The 16,139-nt window shown below is 46.3% G+C and overlaps 1 protein-coding gene and 1 long non-coding RNA gene across 2 annotated transcripts in view; both read left to right on the forward strand.

Annotated features, from left to right (window-relative positions):
- LOC128782861 (uncharacterized) overlaps positions 1-13,157 on the forward strand; it is a 111,698-nt gene extending 98,541 nt beyond the window's left edge. Inside the window, exon 2 of the long non-coding RNA XR_008428907.1 lies at positions 12,760-13,157. This is a non-coding gene — a long non-coding RNA (uncharacterized LOC128782861). The remainder of the gene's footprint in view (positions 1-12,759) is intronic.
- On the forward strand, positions 914-12,649 carry LOC128782859 (uncharacterized). The gene is made up of 2 exons (XM_053933349.1): positions 914-1,003; positions 9,412-12,649. Exon 2 carries the CDS (start codon positions 10,175-10,177, stop codon positions 12,545-12,547), a length of 2,373 nt encoding a protein of 790 aa, XP_053789324.1. The 5' UTR covers positions 914-1,003; positions 9,412-10,174; the 3' UTR covers positions 12,548-12,649.
- Positions 13,158-16,139: the final 2,982 nt, after the last annotated feature.

Below are 16,139 nucleotides of genomic sequence, written 5' to 3' on the forward strand. Positions count from 1 at the left end.
ACAAGAAAGGAGAAAGGACAGCTGCTGCTCGGGACTCCAGTGACCGGCTCTGCGCGCCTCCTTCCTTCCGGCTGCCTGGGAAAGCTACAACCGCGGGGGTGAGCTCTGCGTCGAGCCCCCTGCCCAGCTGATCTTTTTAATAAAGAGCTGAACATTAATAAAGGCATTAGCCCTGTTCATTTCAGGGGAAGCATCTGTGAAGTTGGGAAACAGCAACTTGTGGGTTTTACTAAAAAAGGACAATAAAGAAGCAACTGCTACAAACCGCAAGGCTACAGGCATATTGCAAGGCTATAGACATATTACAAAACGCAAGATCACAAGTATGATTAATCACCATATAGGGAGCTTTTCTTAGCTTCTCTTGCAGACACAGGCTAAGGATGTCGGGGGATGGCCGGAGCTGATTATGAAATCAGCGACCACCAGGCAACGGCCACCAGACACGTAGGAGTGCTCCGTAGGAGTGCTCCGGGTACGCCCATCACTGTCCGGAGCCGATTGTGAAACCAACGATCACCTGCCTCGACACAACGCAGAGACGATGCAGAGGGATGCTCAAGCTACGCACACCGCTATCGCAAGAGACACGAATGAAGAAACCTCCAAGAAACTATAAAAGAGACTGAATAAGGGGGTGGGGTGTGGGGCACTGCAGTGTGGGACACTGCAGGAGGGGCGGCTTGGAGACCCCTACCCACCCAGCGCTGTTTTTGCTTGCTACTGCTTGCTGTAATTAATAAAATTCTAATTGACCTTAAAAAGGCTGAATCAAATTATTTGCCTCAATTTATCACAATTTGGTGCCGTGACTCGGATAAAGGAAACCGGGGAGGGAGGCCCCACTAGGGTGAGGCGCCCCACCGCCTTTTTGCGGTGGCCCTGGGCGGGGGGGCTTCCTCCTTGGGCCTTTACCGATGAACCTAAAACTCAGTAGCAAGCAAAGTTACCCCTGTTAATCTTTGTGCACGAAGAACCGCGGAAGAGTGAACACGCAGGAAGCGTAAGTAGCCCCCGGTGGGTGGTGGGCCTCTTTTTACCAGGGTTGAGTGACGTAGGAGGGGGAGAGCTGCACCCCCTCGGCGTTGAGTTACCCTCGGTGGGGAGGCCCCTGGGTTAGGAGGAGAGCAAGCGGGCCTAACCCAGACGTGGAGGTGGACTGCGTCAAAGTTCCTGGGGCGGGGGATCCCCGGAGAAACTTCCCCAAGATTCGGCTTACTAATTTGGTATAAGTGTGTGTGCTCGGTGGGCCCCGTACAAGCGGGCTCCGGAGCGCATGTGAAAGGGACAAAGCCTTGACCCCGGAAACGGGGTCATTAAGAGTCGTTTAGGGGTGTGTAGTCCCGGGGTGAGTGAGGTGAGTAAGAAGACACACAGGGCGAAGCCCCGGTCGAGAAATGGAGGCGCCAGAAAGACGTGAGTAGTCCGGTCCGCTCGGTCGCTCGGTCAGGGGTTGGAGTCCTGGAGTGTAGCGAATGCGAACGTGTGTGTGAGAGGGGAACTGGCAGCTCAGATTCCCCAAGTGAGTGTGGACCCCATAGTAGTGCGTTTCCCATATCCGGCGACGGAGTGGGCCACGAATTGGGGGAAGCGACTGTCGTATTGTTTGTGTTGAATGTGAGAAGGCACTCTAGAAGATGGGTCAGAGAAAAAGTAAATCTGCTGAACCCATGGGTGGGAGAATCTCGGTAAAACTTCCTCAGATCCCAGAGGAAAGTCCACTAGGCTTAATGGTAAAGTATTGGGATGCCTTTCCTTCTAGAAAAGGAAAAGATAAGGTTAAAATGATCCATTATTGTATGGAAATTTGGGGAAGTAAGCAAATAAGGGGAGACCAACTATATTGGCCCGTATTTGGGTCGTCTGAGGATTGGATGAGTTGTTGCGAGAGGCTCAAAAGGTGTATGTTAGGAGAGAAGATGAGAGTTTTAAAAAGCAGTCTAAAATCATGTTGGCAGCAGTAAGGGAGGGACAACGGAATCCCCAAAGAAGAACTGGAGGTCAGTCCAGAGGTCAGACTGATGCCCAGCGAAGTCAGTTTGAACGGAAGTCGAGAGGTGGAGAGAGCATTGTCTGTTTCTATTGTGGGAAGAAGGGACACATGAGGAGAGAGTGTCGGCAGAGGATTGCTGATGAGGAACAGTTCAAAGAAGATTAGGGGGGTCGGGGGCTTTATCTGCTGGGGACAAGAGAAAGAACAGAGCCCCTGGTAAAATTAAAATAGGTCCCCAGCAACAAGAATATGAGTTCCTTGTGGACTCAGGGGCGGAGAGATCAACCGTCCAGACCCTTCCCCAAGGGTGTAAGGTTTCACCGGAAATAATACAGGTGATTGGGCCAAAGGGGAACCCTTTGGAGTACCTGTAATTAAGGATGTACTCTTAGAAAGTGATTCTAAATTGGGAATTGGGTCATTTTTACTAGTTCCAGAAGCAGATTATAATCTGTCGCTTTTCGTTCTTTTCTTCTCTCTCCGACTTCCTTGTTTTCGCCCGGGCACTCTTTCCCGGAGCGCTGGCCAGGCGCCTCCGAGAGCTGCCGGAGAGAGAGAGAAGCGACAAACACCTTTGCAGGTTCGTTAGATACGGACACAGCTGTTTAGAGAGCGCGAGCAAGACCGAGACAAAGAGACTTAAGAGAGTGGACACTTGTTGTGCAGTCCAAAGTAGGTTGTATTTGCCCGATCGCCGCACGTACAAGTGACCCCGATCTCGGGTCCAAACAAAGGTTTTATAGGGAAAAATAAGAGATAAGGTGAGACCAATAGAACAATGCCCAGTGTGAATACATTATAGGTAAAATCCAATGGGAATAACTTCAGGGGGAAGGATGAATACACGTAAAAATACAGAATAGAAACTCCAGCTTTAGGTTTAGAAAATAGAAACTCCCATCTCAAATTCACAAAGCCTTTTTGCTCCGTTTGCGTAGCTGCACACTGCAACATCTCCCTCTTTTTTATTTAATAAAATGAACGGAGCTTTGGGGGAAGGAGGAACTGCGGCTATCAAACTGCAGTATTGTTTTGTTTTCCATCTTCCCACCATTCTCCTCCTGTGGAGGCAGCAGCAACCACAACAGGTGCGGAGGCTGCAAACTTGGAGGAACCAATGCCAAAAATGATTCGCTTGAAAATCCCAAATGATAGCAAAACTAAAAAGATTGCAACTACAAAATAAAAAATGTCCTTTAAAAGGGACAACACCCACCCAGAAAGATCCCAGCCTTTAAACATGCCCTTGAACCAGTCCTCATTCTCCTGCTTCACGTTGCCAGTGAGGTTTCTCATCTCCTGGATGGATGATTGAACACTTTGGCCTTTTGATGACAAGTTGAAGCAACACAATCCCTCAAATTCTTTGCATCCATGCCCATGTGCCAACAGCAGGAAATCAATAGCTGCCCTGTTTTGCAGGGTGGCTTTCCTGGTAATTTCCTCGTCTGCAAGCAGGTCACTCAAGGCTGCCGATGTTAAACTTGCCTGCTTCGTCACCCAGCATTCCAAATTGCCTAATTCACTCAATGCTTTGGCTGCCTCTACCCATGGTAGGAACACAGAGACAGCAACCCTGTTTGATTTTGCCCAATGGTAAATTTCGGCATCACAATGTTCATCAAATTGACCTGCACTCCGTTTAGTCATTTTTGTTTCACCTTCTGTTTGCCCAATTGGAACTTGAGTCATGTTGGGGGAAGCAAGGGAAAGACGCCCCATAGTGCATGGACCTCCAACCAGACGAGAAGGGATTCCTGGATATGCTCTATCCCCACAGATGAAAAACATTCCCTTTTCCAGCTTGTGGGGATAGAAATCCGTGGTGCTAGGGACCTCTAAAACAGCAACAGCTGTGCACCATTGGCTTGCTCTGAATTCCATCTTGTATTGTCTGACCTGTGCATATTGTTTTATTTCTTTATCTGGAAAGAAATTAAATTGAACGCAAAATTCAGCTTTTGTGGAGCCCAGTAGTTCTAATTCCTGGGGCTCTCTATCAGCAGCGGGTAAGTCTAGAACAAACCTTTGCCACAGAAGCAGGGGATTCTGAACAGGTATTTTAACACGTTCTACAACATCTTTGTGCTTGTAGAATTCTGCCCAGATGTTTGGTGGATTGTTTTCATTCAATTCAGTTTGCAAATGGATCAAAGACTGTGGAAATTCTTGCCCCTTGCTTGGAATCCCTACCAGGCATGTGGACATCGGATTTTCTGCTGAGGCAGTGGCTAAACACAGGTGTTCTTGTTTCAAAGCTTGGGCAAGGGTGACCCACACATTTTTTCGTGGCTGAGGGACGATCCATGCGTCCCCTGTGAACAGGTAGAAGGTCATTGTCTGGAGCCAAATGAGGAGCAGGAACGTAGAAATTGACATCCTGCTAGTCTGAAAGAAAAATGAAACCATACAACAAGGTAAACTAACTATAAAAATTCTGCCAGTATAAAGGAAAAACAGGAATTAGGGTTCTCTTCCTCCCTTGCGGCGTTTTCTGTTTGACGCAATTGCATCATCTGTGGGGTCTCCAACACCCCCCTGACCCACCCCATTTGTATCATCACGCAGGGTAGGTCTGCGCTCCCCAGTTAGTTTTTTTGCTGGTTGGAGAATTCTCCCCCACCCTCCCTCCCCCCCTGAGGAGGCGCTGTCCCCCGAAAGGGGCACTGGCTGATGAAATGGCCTTCCTCATTGCAGTAAAAACATCTGTGTTTGGGAGGAGGAGAACTTGATGTTGGAGTTTCTGGGGTTGCTGATGTCGGAGCGACCACTTTTCCCTGAGGACTTTCCACCAAGTCCTCTGCCATGAGGGTGGCTTTTCTTGTGCACTCCTCGATGAGCTGATCCAGCGTAGGTGGAGGACACGCTGGAAGAGCCATGATGACTCGCTGACAGGCATCATTTGCATTTGTGGTGACAATTTCAAACGTGAGTTCGTCTCGTGCTTCTTGCCCTTCCACCTTTTTCTCGACTGTGTCTCTCACTCAATCAACAAAATCCATGAATGGCTCTGAAACAGACTGCTTGAGAGCAATATAAGGTATTATAGGTTCTTTTGAGGGCATACTGAGAAATGCCCGTTCTGCTGCGTCTTTTGTGAGATCTAACACTGGTTTTGGAATCCCTGCTGCCTGTTTTTGGGCTTGATTCCAATCTTTTTCACCCACAAGGTGTTCGAGGGTGATCTCATCATCCTCTATATCTGTTGCATAATCGGGACTCTGCAAAATTTCTGGAAGAAGGTCTCCTGCAAACCTTTTCCAAGTTCTTTCCCACATTCTGTATTCTGATGGAGAGAGCAAGCAGCTGAACAAGCGCTTTAAATCAGTGGGAACTAAGGTGTTAGAATTGAAAGTTGCTTTTAACATGCTCTTAAAAAATTCGCTTTTTTGCCCAAATTCACGTTTCGTTTTGCAGAGTTCCTTTATGCTTTCGTATGAAAGTGGTTCCCATCTGGGGTTTTGCCCTCTCGTGTTGTACAACACTGGCGCGAGAAACAAGGAGTTTGAATCCCTGCCTGCTTTCTGTTTCCCAGCTTCGGCCTCCCCACCTTTCCCGTCGCTATGGGAACCAGAGGCCGGGCCCTGGGAAACAGGAGGAGCGGGGGCAGGGTCCGGAGGCTCTGGGGTGGAGGTTTGTGTGGGAGTGGCTGAGGTGGGTGAGGCCGTGTGGAGTGGGGCGGGATCGGGTGGTGCAACCTCGAGGGGTGGAGCTGAAGGAACCACCTGGAGGGGCGGTGCTGTGGGCGGAGGCCTGCAGTAGCATTTTGGAGGGGTTTGGTCTGCCGCAAGAGAGGAGGAGGAGGGGTCAGGACAAAGGGAAGGAGGGTCAGGGACTGGTGGGGGGGGGGGGGTACCTGGGAAGAAGGAGTTCCCGCCGTGCTTCTTTGTCCATCTGGTGATGAGACAAAGACCCCCGCCACGCGGCCGCCGCCATCTTGTGGCGGATCGTCCCGTGGGGGGTGAGGGAAGGGGTTAGAAGGGGTACAGAAGTTTTGGGAACAGCAACAACCCTGGAAAGAAGCAGAAGGTTTAGAAACAGAAGTTTCAACAGAGCGATTAGCATTTTCAGGAATAACTTCAGGGGGAAGGATTAATACATGTAAAAATACAGAATAGAAACTCCAGCTTTAGGTTTAGAAAATAGAAACTCCCATCTCAAATTCACAAAGCCTTTTTGCTCCGTTTGCGTAGCTGCACACTGCAACAATAATCTATTAGGGAGAGATTTGATGGTCGAGTTGGGGATAGGGATAGAGGCAAAAAAGGGAGAACTAACAGTAAAACTATATCCTCTCTGGGCTGAAGACGAAAAAAAGATTAACCCAGAAGTTTGGTAAACCCCCGACAGTGTGGGGAAATTAAATATTGAACCCTTTGAGGTAACTGTCAGGAACCCAGAAATCCCTGTCAGGACTCGGCAATATCCCATACCCAAGGAGGGGAGGGAAGGACTAAAAACAGAAATAAAGAGACTTTTGGAAAAGGGACTTTTAGAACCCTGCATGTCCCCTTTCAATACCCCCATCCTGCCGGTAAAGAAACCGAATGGCAGTTACAGATTGGTGCATGATTTGCGGGAAATCAATAAAAGAACATTTGAAAGATTCCCGGTCGTAGCCAATCCACATACTATTTTAAGCCAACTTGGCCCAGAAAACCAGTGGTATAGTGTAATAGATCTTAAAGATGCTTTTTGGGCCTGTCCCCTTAAGGAAACTTCTAGAGATTATTTTGCTTTCGAATGGGAAGACCCGGATACACATAGAAAACAACAATTGAGGTGGACAGTCCTTCCCCAGGGTTTTACCGAATCCCCAAATTTGTTTGGGCAAGCTCTGGAACAAATATTGGCAGAATATTCACAGGGGGAGGGGACTGTGCTTATACAATACGTAGATGATTTATTAATTGCAGGGAAAGAAGAAGAACAAGTAAGGGAAGAAACTATAAAACTCCTAAATTATTTAAGCCTTAAGGGACTCAAAGTTTCAAAGTCTAAATTACAATTCATGGAAGAGGAAGTTAAGTACCTCGGACACTGGCTGACTCAGGGGACTCAGAAATTGGATACTGATAGAGTCCAAGGAATACTTTCCCTGGAAGCTCCAAAAAGTAAAAGGCAGGTTCGGCAGTTGCTGGGACTTTTTGGGTATTGCAGACAATGGATTGAAAATTTTAGTGGGAAAGTTAAATTTCTGTATGAAAAATTAACAACAGACGGGCTATTAAAATGGAGCTCCGAGGAGGAGACCCGGTTAAAAGCATTAAAAACTGAATTGGTCAATGCCCCGGTTCTCAGCCTCCCGGATCTAAAAAGACCATTCTTTTTATTCATTAATGTCAATGAAGGGGTGGCGTACGGGGTGTTAGCCCAGGAATGGGCTGGAGGAAAGAAACCAGTGGCATATCTTTCAAAGCTTCTCGACCCTGTTAGTCGAGGGTGGCCTACCTGTCTGCAATCGATAGTGGCTGCTGCCCTTTTGGTAGAAGAAGCAGGAAAAATAACTTTTGGGAGTGAACTGAAGGCTCTATCTCCTCATACCATCAGTGGAGTACTACAACAAAAAGCGGATAAATGGATAACAGATGCCAGACTCCTAAAGGATGAAGGCATCCTAATTTCTTCTCCTAGGTTAAGTATTGAAACCACAAGCTTACAAAATCCAGCTCAGTTTCTATATGGGGAACTAGTTGTGGGACTAACTCATGATTGTCTTTTGCAAATAGAGGAACAAACAAAAATAAGACCAGATCTCGAAGAGGAGGAATTAGAAGAAGGATATCGATATTATGTAGATGGATCCTCTCGGGTCCTTGAAGGGAAAAGGAAATCTGGGTATGCTATTGTGGATGGGAAGATTCTTAAGAAAATAGAATCTGGTCCTCTTAGTCCCAGCTGGTCAGCACAAGCATGTGAATTGTATGCAGTACTCAGAGCTTTAGAACTACTAAAAGGAAAGGTTGGGACCATTTATACTGACTCAAAATATGCTTATGGGGTGGTTCATACATTTGGTAAAATTTGGGAAGAAAGGGGACTTATCAATTCACAGGGAAAGGGGTTGATACATGGGGAATTAATTCAGAAAGTGCTCCAGGCCTTGAGAGGTCCGGAAAGAATAGCTATTGTTCATGTAAAAGGACATCAAGTGGGGATGGGAAACTCAGTACGGGGAAATAACTTAGCCGACCAGGAGGCGAAAAAGGCAGCTCTAATGAGTTTAAAACCATATAAGGGGGTGGTCACACGAAGGGAAGATTGCTCCACTTGTGGAGCTGACTTAGAGGAAGAACCATGTTGGGCTTGTTGGGATGCATACGGAATTGATTCGATACAGTGCGCCTGTGAAGACCCCCAAGAGAAACATTGCCGGTTCCATGGACCCATTAACCATGTGTTAGCCTTCACGGTACAGGAAAAACAAAAACTAAACCAAATGGGGGTGAAGGAAAAAGAGGGAGGCAAGTGGATACTACCGGATGGGCGAGAGGTACTCCCAAAAGGAATGGCAATGAGGGTCCTGCAAGCAATCCATGAGAAAACCCACTGGGGAACTCAAGCCCTGGTTGACCAATTTGCAATTAAATATATGTGCATAGGGGTCTATAATCTTGCAAAACAGGTAACCCAACAATGTTTAACCTGTCAAAGAATAAATAAACAACAATTAAGAGAAAGACCAATGGGCGGAAGGGAACTGGCACAACGACCCTTTTCACATATACAAATCGATTTTACAGAATTACCAAAAGTGGGTAGGTATAAATATCTATTGGTACTGGTAGACCACTTAACCTATTATGTGGAAGCTTATCCTATGGCCCGAGCTACTTTGAACACTGTGGCAAAAGTATTATTAGAGCAAATTATCCCCCGGTATGGATTAATTGAGTGTTTAGACTCAGACCGGGGACCCCATTTCACCTCTAAAATTGCAAAAGATGTCCTGACAGCTTTGGGGACTCAATGGAAATATCACACCCCATGGCATCCACAGAGCTCGGGGAGGGTGGAAAGGATGAATGGAAAAATAAAAAAAAAACAACTCACAAAGTTAATGCTGGAAACAAAAATGTCATGGGTTAAGTGCCTACCTCTTGCCTTATTGAACATTCGAACTCAACCCCGAACTGATGTGGGAATCTCCCCATTTGAAATGCTATTTGGAATGCCTTATGATATGGAAGCCCCCACAGATCACCCCTGCCTAAAAGATTCTCATATTAAATTTTACATCGCCCAAATTATGAGCAGAAGGCAGGAACTGAGAAAGAAAGGAGTGTTGGCACAGAGACCACCTCTGGATATCACAATCCATAAGATAAAACCAGGGGATCAAGTACTTATTAAGTCTTGGAAGGAAGATTCCTTAACTCCATGCTGGGACGGTCCCTTTCTTGTTTTGCTTACCACAGAAACGGCAGTCAGGACGGCCGAAAAGGGGTGGACTCACGCCAGCCGAGTGAAAGGCCCGGTTGCTACAAATAACCAGTGGAGAGTGACTAGCCTGCCTGGGAACTTGAAAGTGACTCTTAAGAAAAACTAATGAACTCTGTGGACATTATCCAAATCAACCATAAGGGGGAGCAAAAGGGATACAATTACAAACTAGCTGAAGACTCTATAGTGATTTGTAATAAGGAAAGTTGTGGAGATTGTTATTCTTTTGTGTGCTTTAGACTCTATAGTGATTTGTAATAAGGAAAGTTGTGGAGATTGTTATTCTTTTGTGTGCTTTAGACTCTATAGTGATTTGTAATAAGGAAGGTTGTGGAGATCGTTATCCTTTTGTGTGCTTTATATGTAAAATTTGCCAAGAACGGTGGTGGGTCCATTGCCAGAGGGGAAGACCACCAATTGAGGTTTGTACTGAGTGCTATAAAAACTCAGCGAAAACTAATTGGAACTGTGCTAAGGATAGGAGAATTGGAAAATCGGTGGGTCAGTTTTGGATCTGAGTGGTGGGAAATATTTACCAAGGGAATATACCCTGAGTATTTTTGTTTACTAACGAGCCCACTCCATTTGCTGCTCAGATAATAAAAGGGTGTTGTCGAAAGGAACTGAAGGGGATTCCTTGCAACCCACTTCTGGTCAAAGATAAGAACTGGGAGCAGAACAAGGCTAGGCAGGAGCGGAAAAGGGGACGCTCAGGCGAATACCGCTGCTGCCGAGAAGATGGTTTACCTCGCGGCTCGAAGCACCCGAGTCGGCGAGCGAGGCAGAGAGGAAAAGGCCAAGCCCCCTCTAAGTGGAACAATGCTAAAATGCTCCAACCATTGCCAGCCGAGTACTAGGCTCCCTCAAAGGACCAGTCTAAGTGCCTCCGAAACACCAAGGGAGCAGCAAGCCCAAAAGGGGAAAGCAGGATGTTACGAAACAAAAACAAGGCTAGGACTCCACCCTTATTGGCAAATTATTAGCTTTCTATTGCTCTGTCCTAGTGGTGTTTCTGGTCAAGACAATGCTGAATGGCTGTGGTCCCAAGCCTTTACCCAATACACTGGATCTATGGGAAGCCAGCCTGATTTAGAAGGTTTAAATTTAACAACTCTAGTCATGCACTATAACCAGATATATACTAAGCAGGAGTGGAAAAGACAAGAGGGGTGGTCACTTCAAGGAACCATAGGAGAGGAAATTAAGATAGGGTGTCGAATGATTAACGGGACTACCTACAATAAAGTTATCCAAATCAGTGTAGATAATCACAAGCATTTGAAGGTCTGCAATCATCCAAGTGAATTAGACTGTTGGTATAACTTCACATTAAGACAAACTGTTGATGTGGTTTGCCTCTGGGCCCACAACACCATTGGGTTGTCTTTCAAATTTACAATAAACGCCATGGCCAAGCCTTTTACAAACCACTCCAGCATTCAAGTACACACCAAAAATATACCATTCAATCTTGAACCCAAGGTTTATGAAATCAGCCCATATGTTATAAGAAATACGGGTCAACAAAAACTGCTCTTTAACCCAGAATGGTCCCTTAAACGTGTTGAACTGTTAATGGAAACTAATATCTCGGCAGTTCAGCCAGCCTGCTCTCCCTTCCTAAGGTCATCCTTTGAAAGATGGACAAAGTGGCTACAAAAACAAGTACATCTCCGAGGTAGAATGCGAAGGGATTTAACCGGGATGTTAGGAACCGGATTGGGGGTTTTGAATGGGATTGACTCTGAGATATTAATGAACAAATTAGCTGCAGCAACTAACGATCTGACAAAATTAACGCAGCCTTTACAGTCTTCTCTATTGGCACTAGGAGATAATCAGTGGCAAGTCTCAAAGGTACTGCCAAGATGGAGAGATATTGAGGATCACGACCATGACTTATTGGTAGACATGTTACAAGTGGCACAAGGGAACATATCTTTAGCCCTTAGTTGTATACAAGCACAACTATGGATACAATCAACAGCAGCTTTAATCATAAGAGAAGGAAGTGAGGGGGTGTTTCCAACTGAAGTACGAAGGGTTGTCTGGGACAATGCCACAGACTTTGAGAGGGATTCCCAATCTTGGTGGACCTTGGTAAATTTTACCTATAATCCCACCACTAACACTGCTACTGCCTTTGTGCTCACTATACGGAATGCCATAATTCACACTATACACCCTATTGTTGCCTTAGGAATAAGTCATGAAAAGTCAGTATTATACCCCTCAGAACATAGGGTATGGGCCTGGAAAAACCGAGGGAAATGGCAAACCATTAACCTAGAGCCTTGCATTGCTTGGGAACAGCAGGGATTTATCTGTGAGAATAATTTGATTAGCGCTCAAGACGTATGCCTTGACACTGACCAAGGCATTTGCCACTTTGAAATCCGCCCAGACCCCAACCCACGAACTGTATTAGTGTATATAGGTAATGGCTGTGTGTGTTTAAGGACTCTGTGTGATGTTATAGAAATTGATAAGAACAAGGTCTCCTTGTTTACTAGAAATCATTCCAATTTCTGTATTTGCAACTTTATCAAAGTTACTGGGTGCAACTTTAACTACTCAGCACCAGTTGTATCCCACCAATTAATAAAATCAAACTACACAACATACAACAAATTACCACCCACACCCATTGGAATGAATTTAACCCTGGTTAAACAATTAATGAAACACCAAGATCTAATCAAAATTATAGAAGAAATTCACAAGAAAGGGCAGAAAACTCTCGTAACTGTCCATCATGATATAACTGAAATAAACAGAGTCCTGCAAAGAGTAAAAAAGGATGCAAGTCATAACTGGTGGGATGCACTATTCGGATGGTCACCAACTGCAACTGGGATCATGAACACTTTAAGTCACCCCATTATAGTTTTACTAATTCTAGTCGCTATAAGTTTAATAATGTCCATTTTAACACTCATATGGAATTGGAGAATGTTGCAACGCGTGGCTACTTTGACTTCGCTCTTTAGAACTCATGGAATCCTGCTGAAAGAAAACTGTCCTGAAGTAGAAGACACTTTACTCCTAGCATACGAAGCAGCAAAGCGATTTGATGAACAAAATGGTAAAAGAGAAAATGGGGGATTGTGATAAACTGTGGTAACTTGTTTGTTCATCAAAAGAATTGGAATATTAAAGGAGGAAATATAAAAATTAAAGTATAAGGGACTAGCCTGCTTGTTAGGAGATAGGGGAGGATAATAAAAAAAAAAGCAACTGCTACCAACCGCAAGGCTATAGACATATTGCAAAACCGCAAGATCACAAGTATGATTAATCACCATATAGGGAGCTTTTTGTAGCTTTTTTGCAGACACAGGCTAAGGATGTCGGGGGATGGCCGGAGCTGATTATGAAATCAGCGACCACCAGGCAACGGCTACCGGACTAGACAACGTAGGAGTGCTCCAGGTACGCCCATCACTGTCCGGAGCCGATTGTGAAATCAACGATCACCTGCCTCGACACAACGCAGAAACGACGCAGAGGGATGCTCAAGCTACGCACACCGCTATCGCAAAAGACACGAATGAAGAAACCTCCAAGAAACTATAAAAAGAAACTGAATAAGGGAGTGGGGTGTGGGGCACTGCAGTGTGGGACACTGCAGGAGGGGCGGCTTGGAGACCCCTACCCACCCAGCGCTGTTTTGCTTGCTACTGCTTGCTGTAATTAATAAAATTCTAATTGACCTTAAAAAGGCTGAATGAAATTATTCGCCTCAATTTATCACACCTCCAGTCTGGGGACAGGTAACACGGCCCGCCGCCCCCCGGCTTGGCCAGGCTGGACTGGCCGGCCCTGTCAGGCTGGGCCCCCTTCCCTCGGGACGCCTGCCGCCCCCCCCCCCCCCCCATCCCCATTGGCTGCTGGGCAGGGAGAGGGGGTGCTCCGGGGCCGGATGGAGCCGGCCTTGCTAACATCTGGCTGCTTGTTACACCCCCTCCAGCCTGGGGCCCAGCCAAGACCGCCAGGCCCCGGGAGCTGCCCTGGGCCAGTGCTGGGATTTTACTCCCGTGGAAGTTGCCCGCAACAATCGGGCAGGGGGAAGGAGAAGCCACCCCCCACCTCCACCCCCGGCGTGCTGCTGCTGCTGAGTTCTGGCCTGGCTGACTCAATCCGAGCTGCTTCCCCAGCCACACCTCCTGAGCCGTCTGTAGCACCCAGTCCAACCAGGCTCCAGGCAGGATGTTAACCCTTTCAATGCTTCAATCCTCCCTCAAGTGAAAGGAACGAGATGCAAGCATGTAAAGGAACGACATGAAGACATCATTGTTATAAATAGAGCCTTTTGAGGGTCAATAAGAAATTTATTGATTACAGCAAGCGATAGCAAGCAAACAGCGCTGGGTGCAGCCGGGGAGTCCCTGCTCCGCAAACGGCGCACCCCGTTTCCCCCTCCCCAGACTCTTTTTATACTCTCTTCCTTCCGTGTCCGCGGTATCTCTGGATGTACTCTGCGATTGCGCCCTCTATTGCTAGGGGGTCGTCTTCTGCTCTCTGGTGGTCGCTGGAGGAAGGCTCCTCTCTTCTTCCTCGATGAAAGTCCACGACCCTGTAATGGTCTTTTCCATATAAGATTATATGTTATATGCATCTCAGCTCAAATCCTGTTACCTACACAAGGCTTCCCCTTTGGTTTCCTGTTATTTACACAAGGCTTTCCCCTTTTTGTCCTGATGAACAAAGAGTCTTTTCTAACTTATCACAATCCCCCCTTTTCTTTTTCTTTATTTTGTTCATCAAACTTTTTTAATTCTTGTAAGCTGAGGGCTAAGGTTTCATTAGTCTCAGGGTCCTCTGGTATGGGTTCATATTTGGCCCTTATCAACATGAGGTGAGCAGCCTCCAATATCCCCTTTACTATGTCTATGACCTTATTAAAAATACACGGGCCGAAGGTTAGTCCCAAAATCAGTAAAATTAGGGGCCCTGCCATTGTGGACAATAGGGTAGTCAGCCACAGGGAACTGTTGAATCAGGTTTCATACCAACTTTGTTGGGCTTCTCTTTCCCTTTTTCGTTTCTCTAATCCTTCCCTTAGTTTTGTCATTGTATCCCTGACTACCCCTGTGTGATCTGCATAGATACAGCACTCCTCTCTGAGCCCTGCACATAGCCCCCCTTGCTGTAGGAGCAGGAGGTCCAATCCTCTCTTATTTTGCAAAACCACTTCAGATAGGGATCTCACCAATTTCTCTAAGGCTGATATCGATTGCTCTATTCGCTCTAAGTCCTCATCCACTGCTACTCTTAGAGAGTGAAATTCTTTCGTTTGTTTTACTAAGGAGGCCACTCCCGTGCTTACACCTGCTCCCCCCATGAGCATTAAAGCAGCCACTGTGAGTGTAGTAAAAGGTTCTCGTTTTTGTAGATGGTGTGCTGGGGTAGTTTGTAGGTTATATACATAGTCTTGGGGGTGATAGATAATTTTTGGGATTATGATGACTTGTATGCAGTAATCTGAGGTCTCATCGAAAATTTCCAGGGAGATGCAGGGTGTGAGTCCTCCTTTTGCACAGATCCACTTTGTGTTCTTAGCAGGGAGTAACCACTTGGCTGGCTTGTCCTCTCGTTTTGCTGTAGTTATTATTTCGCACAGGAATTGCATGTGCTGGGGCACTTGGCCAATGCATCTCCCCTTCCCTGTTACTGAGGCCAATGTGATTCCTTGCCCCCGCGAATCTTTCCAATTACATGAAGGGGGGTTACTGCCATTTGCACGTCTTGCCTTTTCTGATATTCCAATAGCTTCATAAAATGGGGGTTTAACATCAAAACAAAGCCAACAATGCTCTGTAAGCCGGGGGTTAGTTACATTCAAGATCGGGTACGCTCTTTCTACCAGCTTCCAAAGGGTGTTAAATCGAGAATCCTCGCTAGGGGGTACTATTGTCTGGGTAACAACCGTTGAGTTTTCTGTTCCTGCGTTACTTTGATTACTGATTATTTCAACATAACTTGGCTCTCTATCTTTAGCTATTACCGGGTTAGGGCCTACTGATCGGGTATCTGGTGAGATCAGCTCCTTCTTTATGGTGAACATGTTGCCTCTGTCCTTACCGGGTTCCACGTACCGAAAACCCCACGTCCGTTCCACTGTCCATCCTGGATCTGATGGTTTAGTTACATTCAGATACACAAATTGACAATTCCCCTGATTGACTATGCCACCCGACCAGTCCTTCTGCGGAGCTGTACAGCCGTAGGGTCCCCAAGAAGCAGTAACCCATTGATCTCCTTCTACTGACCAATCTGATGCTATTGTTTCTCAGTCCCAATGCCCACAGAAGCATTCCCCGGGATAATTGCAATATCCCTTTCCTGAATTTGATGCTGGACACATATAGAAACCTATTTTATTTAGACATGGTTCGATGGGGGCCAATGTGCATAGTGACGATGTAAAACTAGGAGATCCGGATGATATCCGAGTTTGAATTTCCTTCCCATTTACTCGGGTTAGTAGCCATTTAAAGGGTTGATGTGAAAATTGAGAATATCCTCCTGGCAATAACATAATCAGAGTTACTATAATGATAACTTGCCAAGGAGGATGGAGTCCTGTTTTTGCACTTAACTCATAATTCCCTACCATTCCCCTTTTAGCTTGTTGCCCTTTGTGTCTGCCCGGGGTGGTCGAGTCGGTACCTTTAGGGAGATTATCAATACCCAGTCGGGA

This window comes from Vidua chalybeata (assembly GCF_026979565.1).
Source record: "Vidua chalybeata isolate OUT-0048 chromosome W unlocalized genomic scaffold, bVidCha1 merged haplotype SUPER_W_unloc_11, whole genome shotgun sequence".
Taxonomy (NCBI): Eukaryota; Metazoa; Chordata; class Aves; order Passeriformes; family Viduidae; genus Vidua; species Vidua chalybeata.

Excerpts from the sequence above, each read along its gene's own strand:
- LOC128782859 (XM_053933349.1), top strand. The coding sequence starts at position 10,175 with ATGGTTTACCTCGCGGCTCGAAGCACCCGAGTCGGCGAGCGAGGCAGA.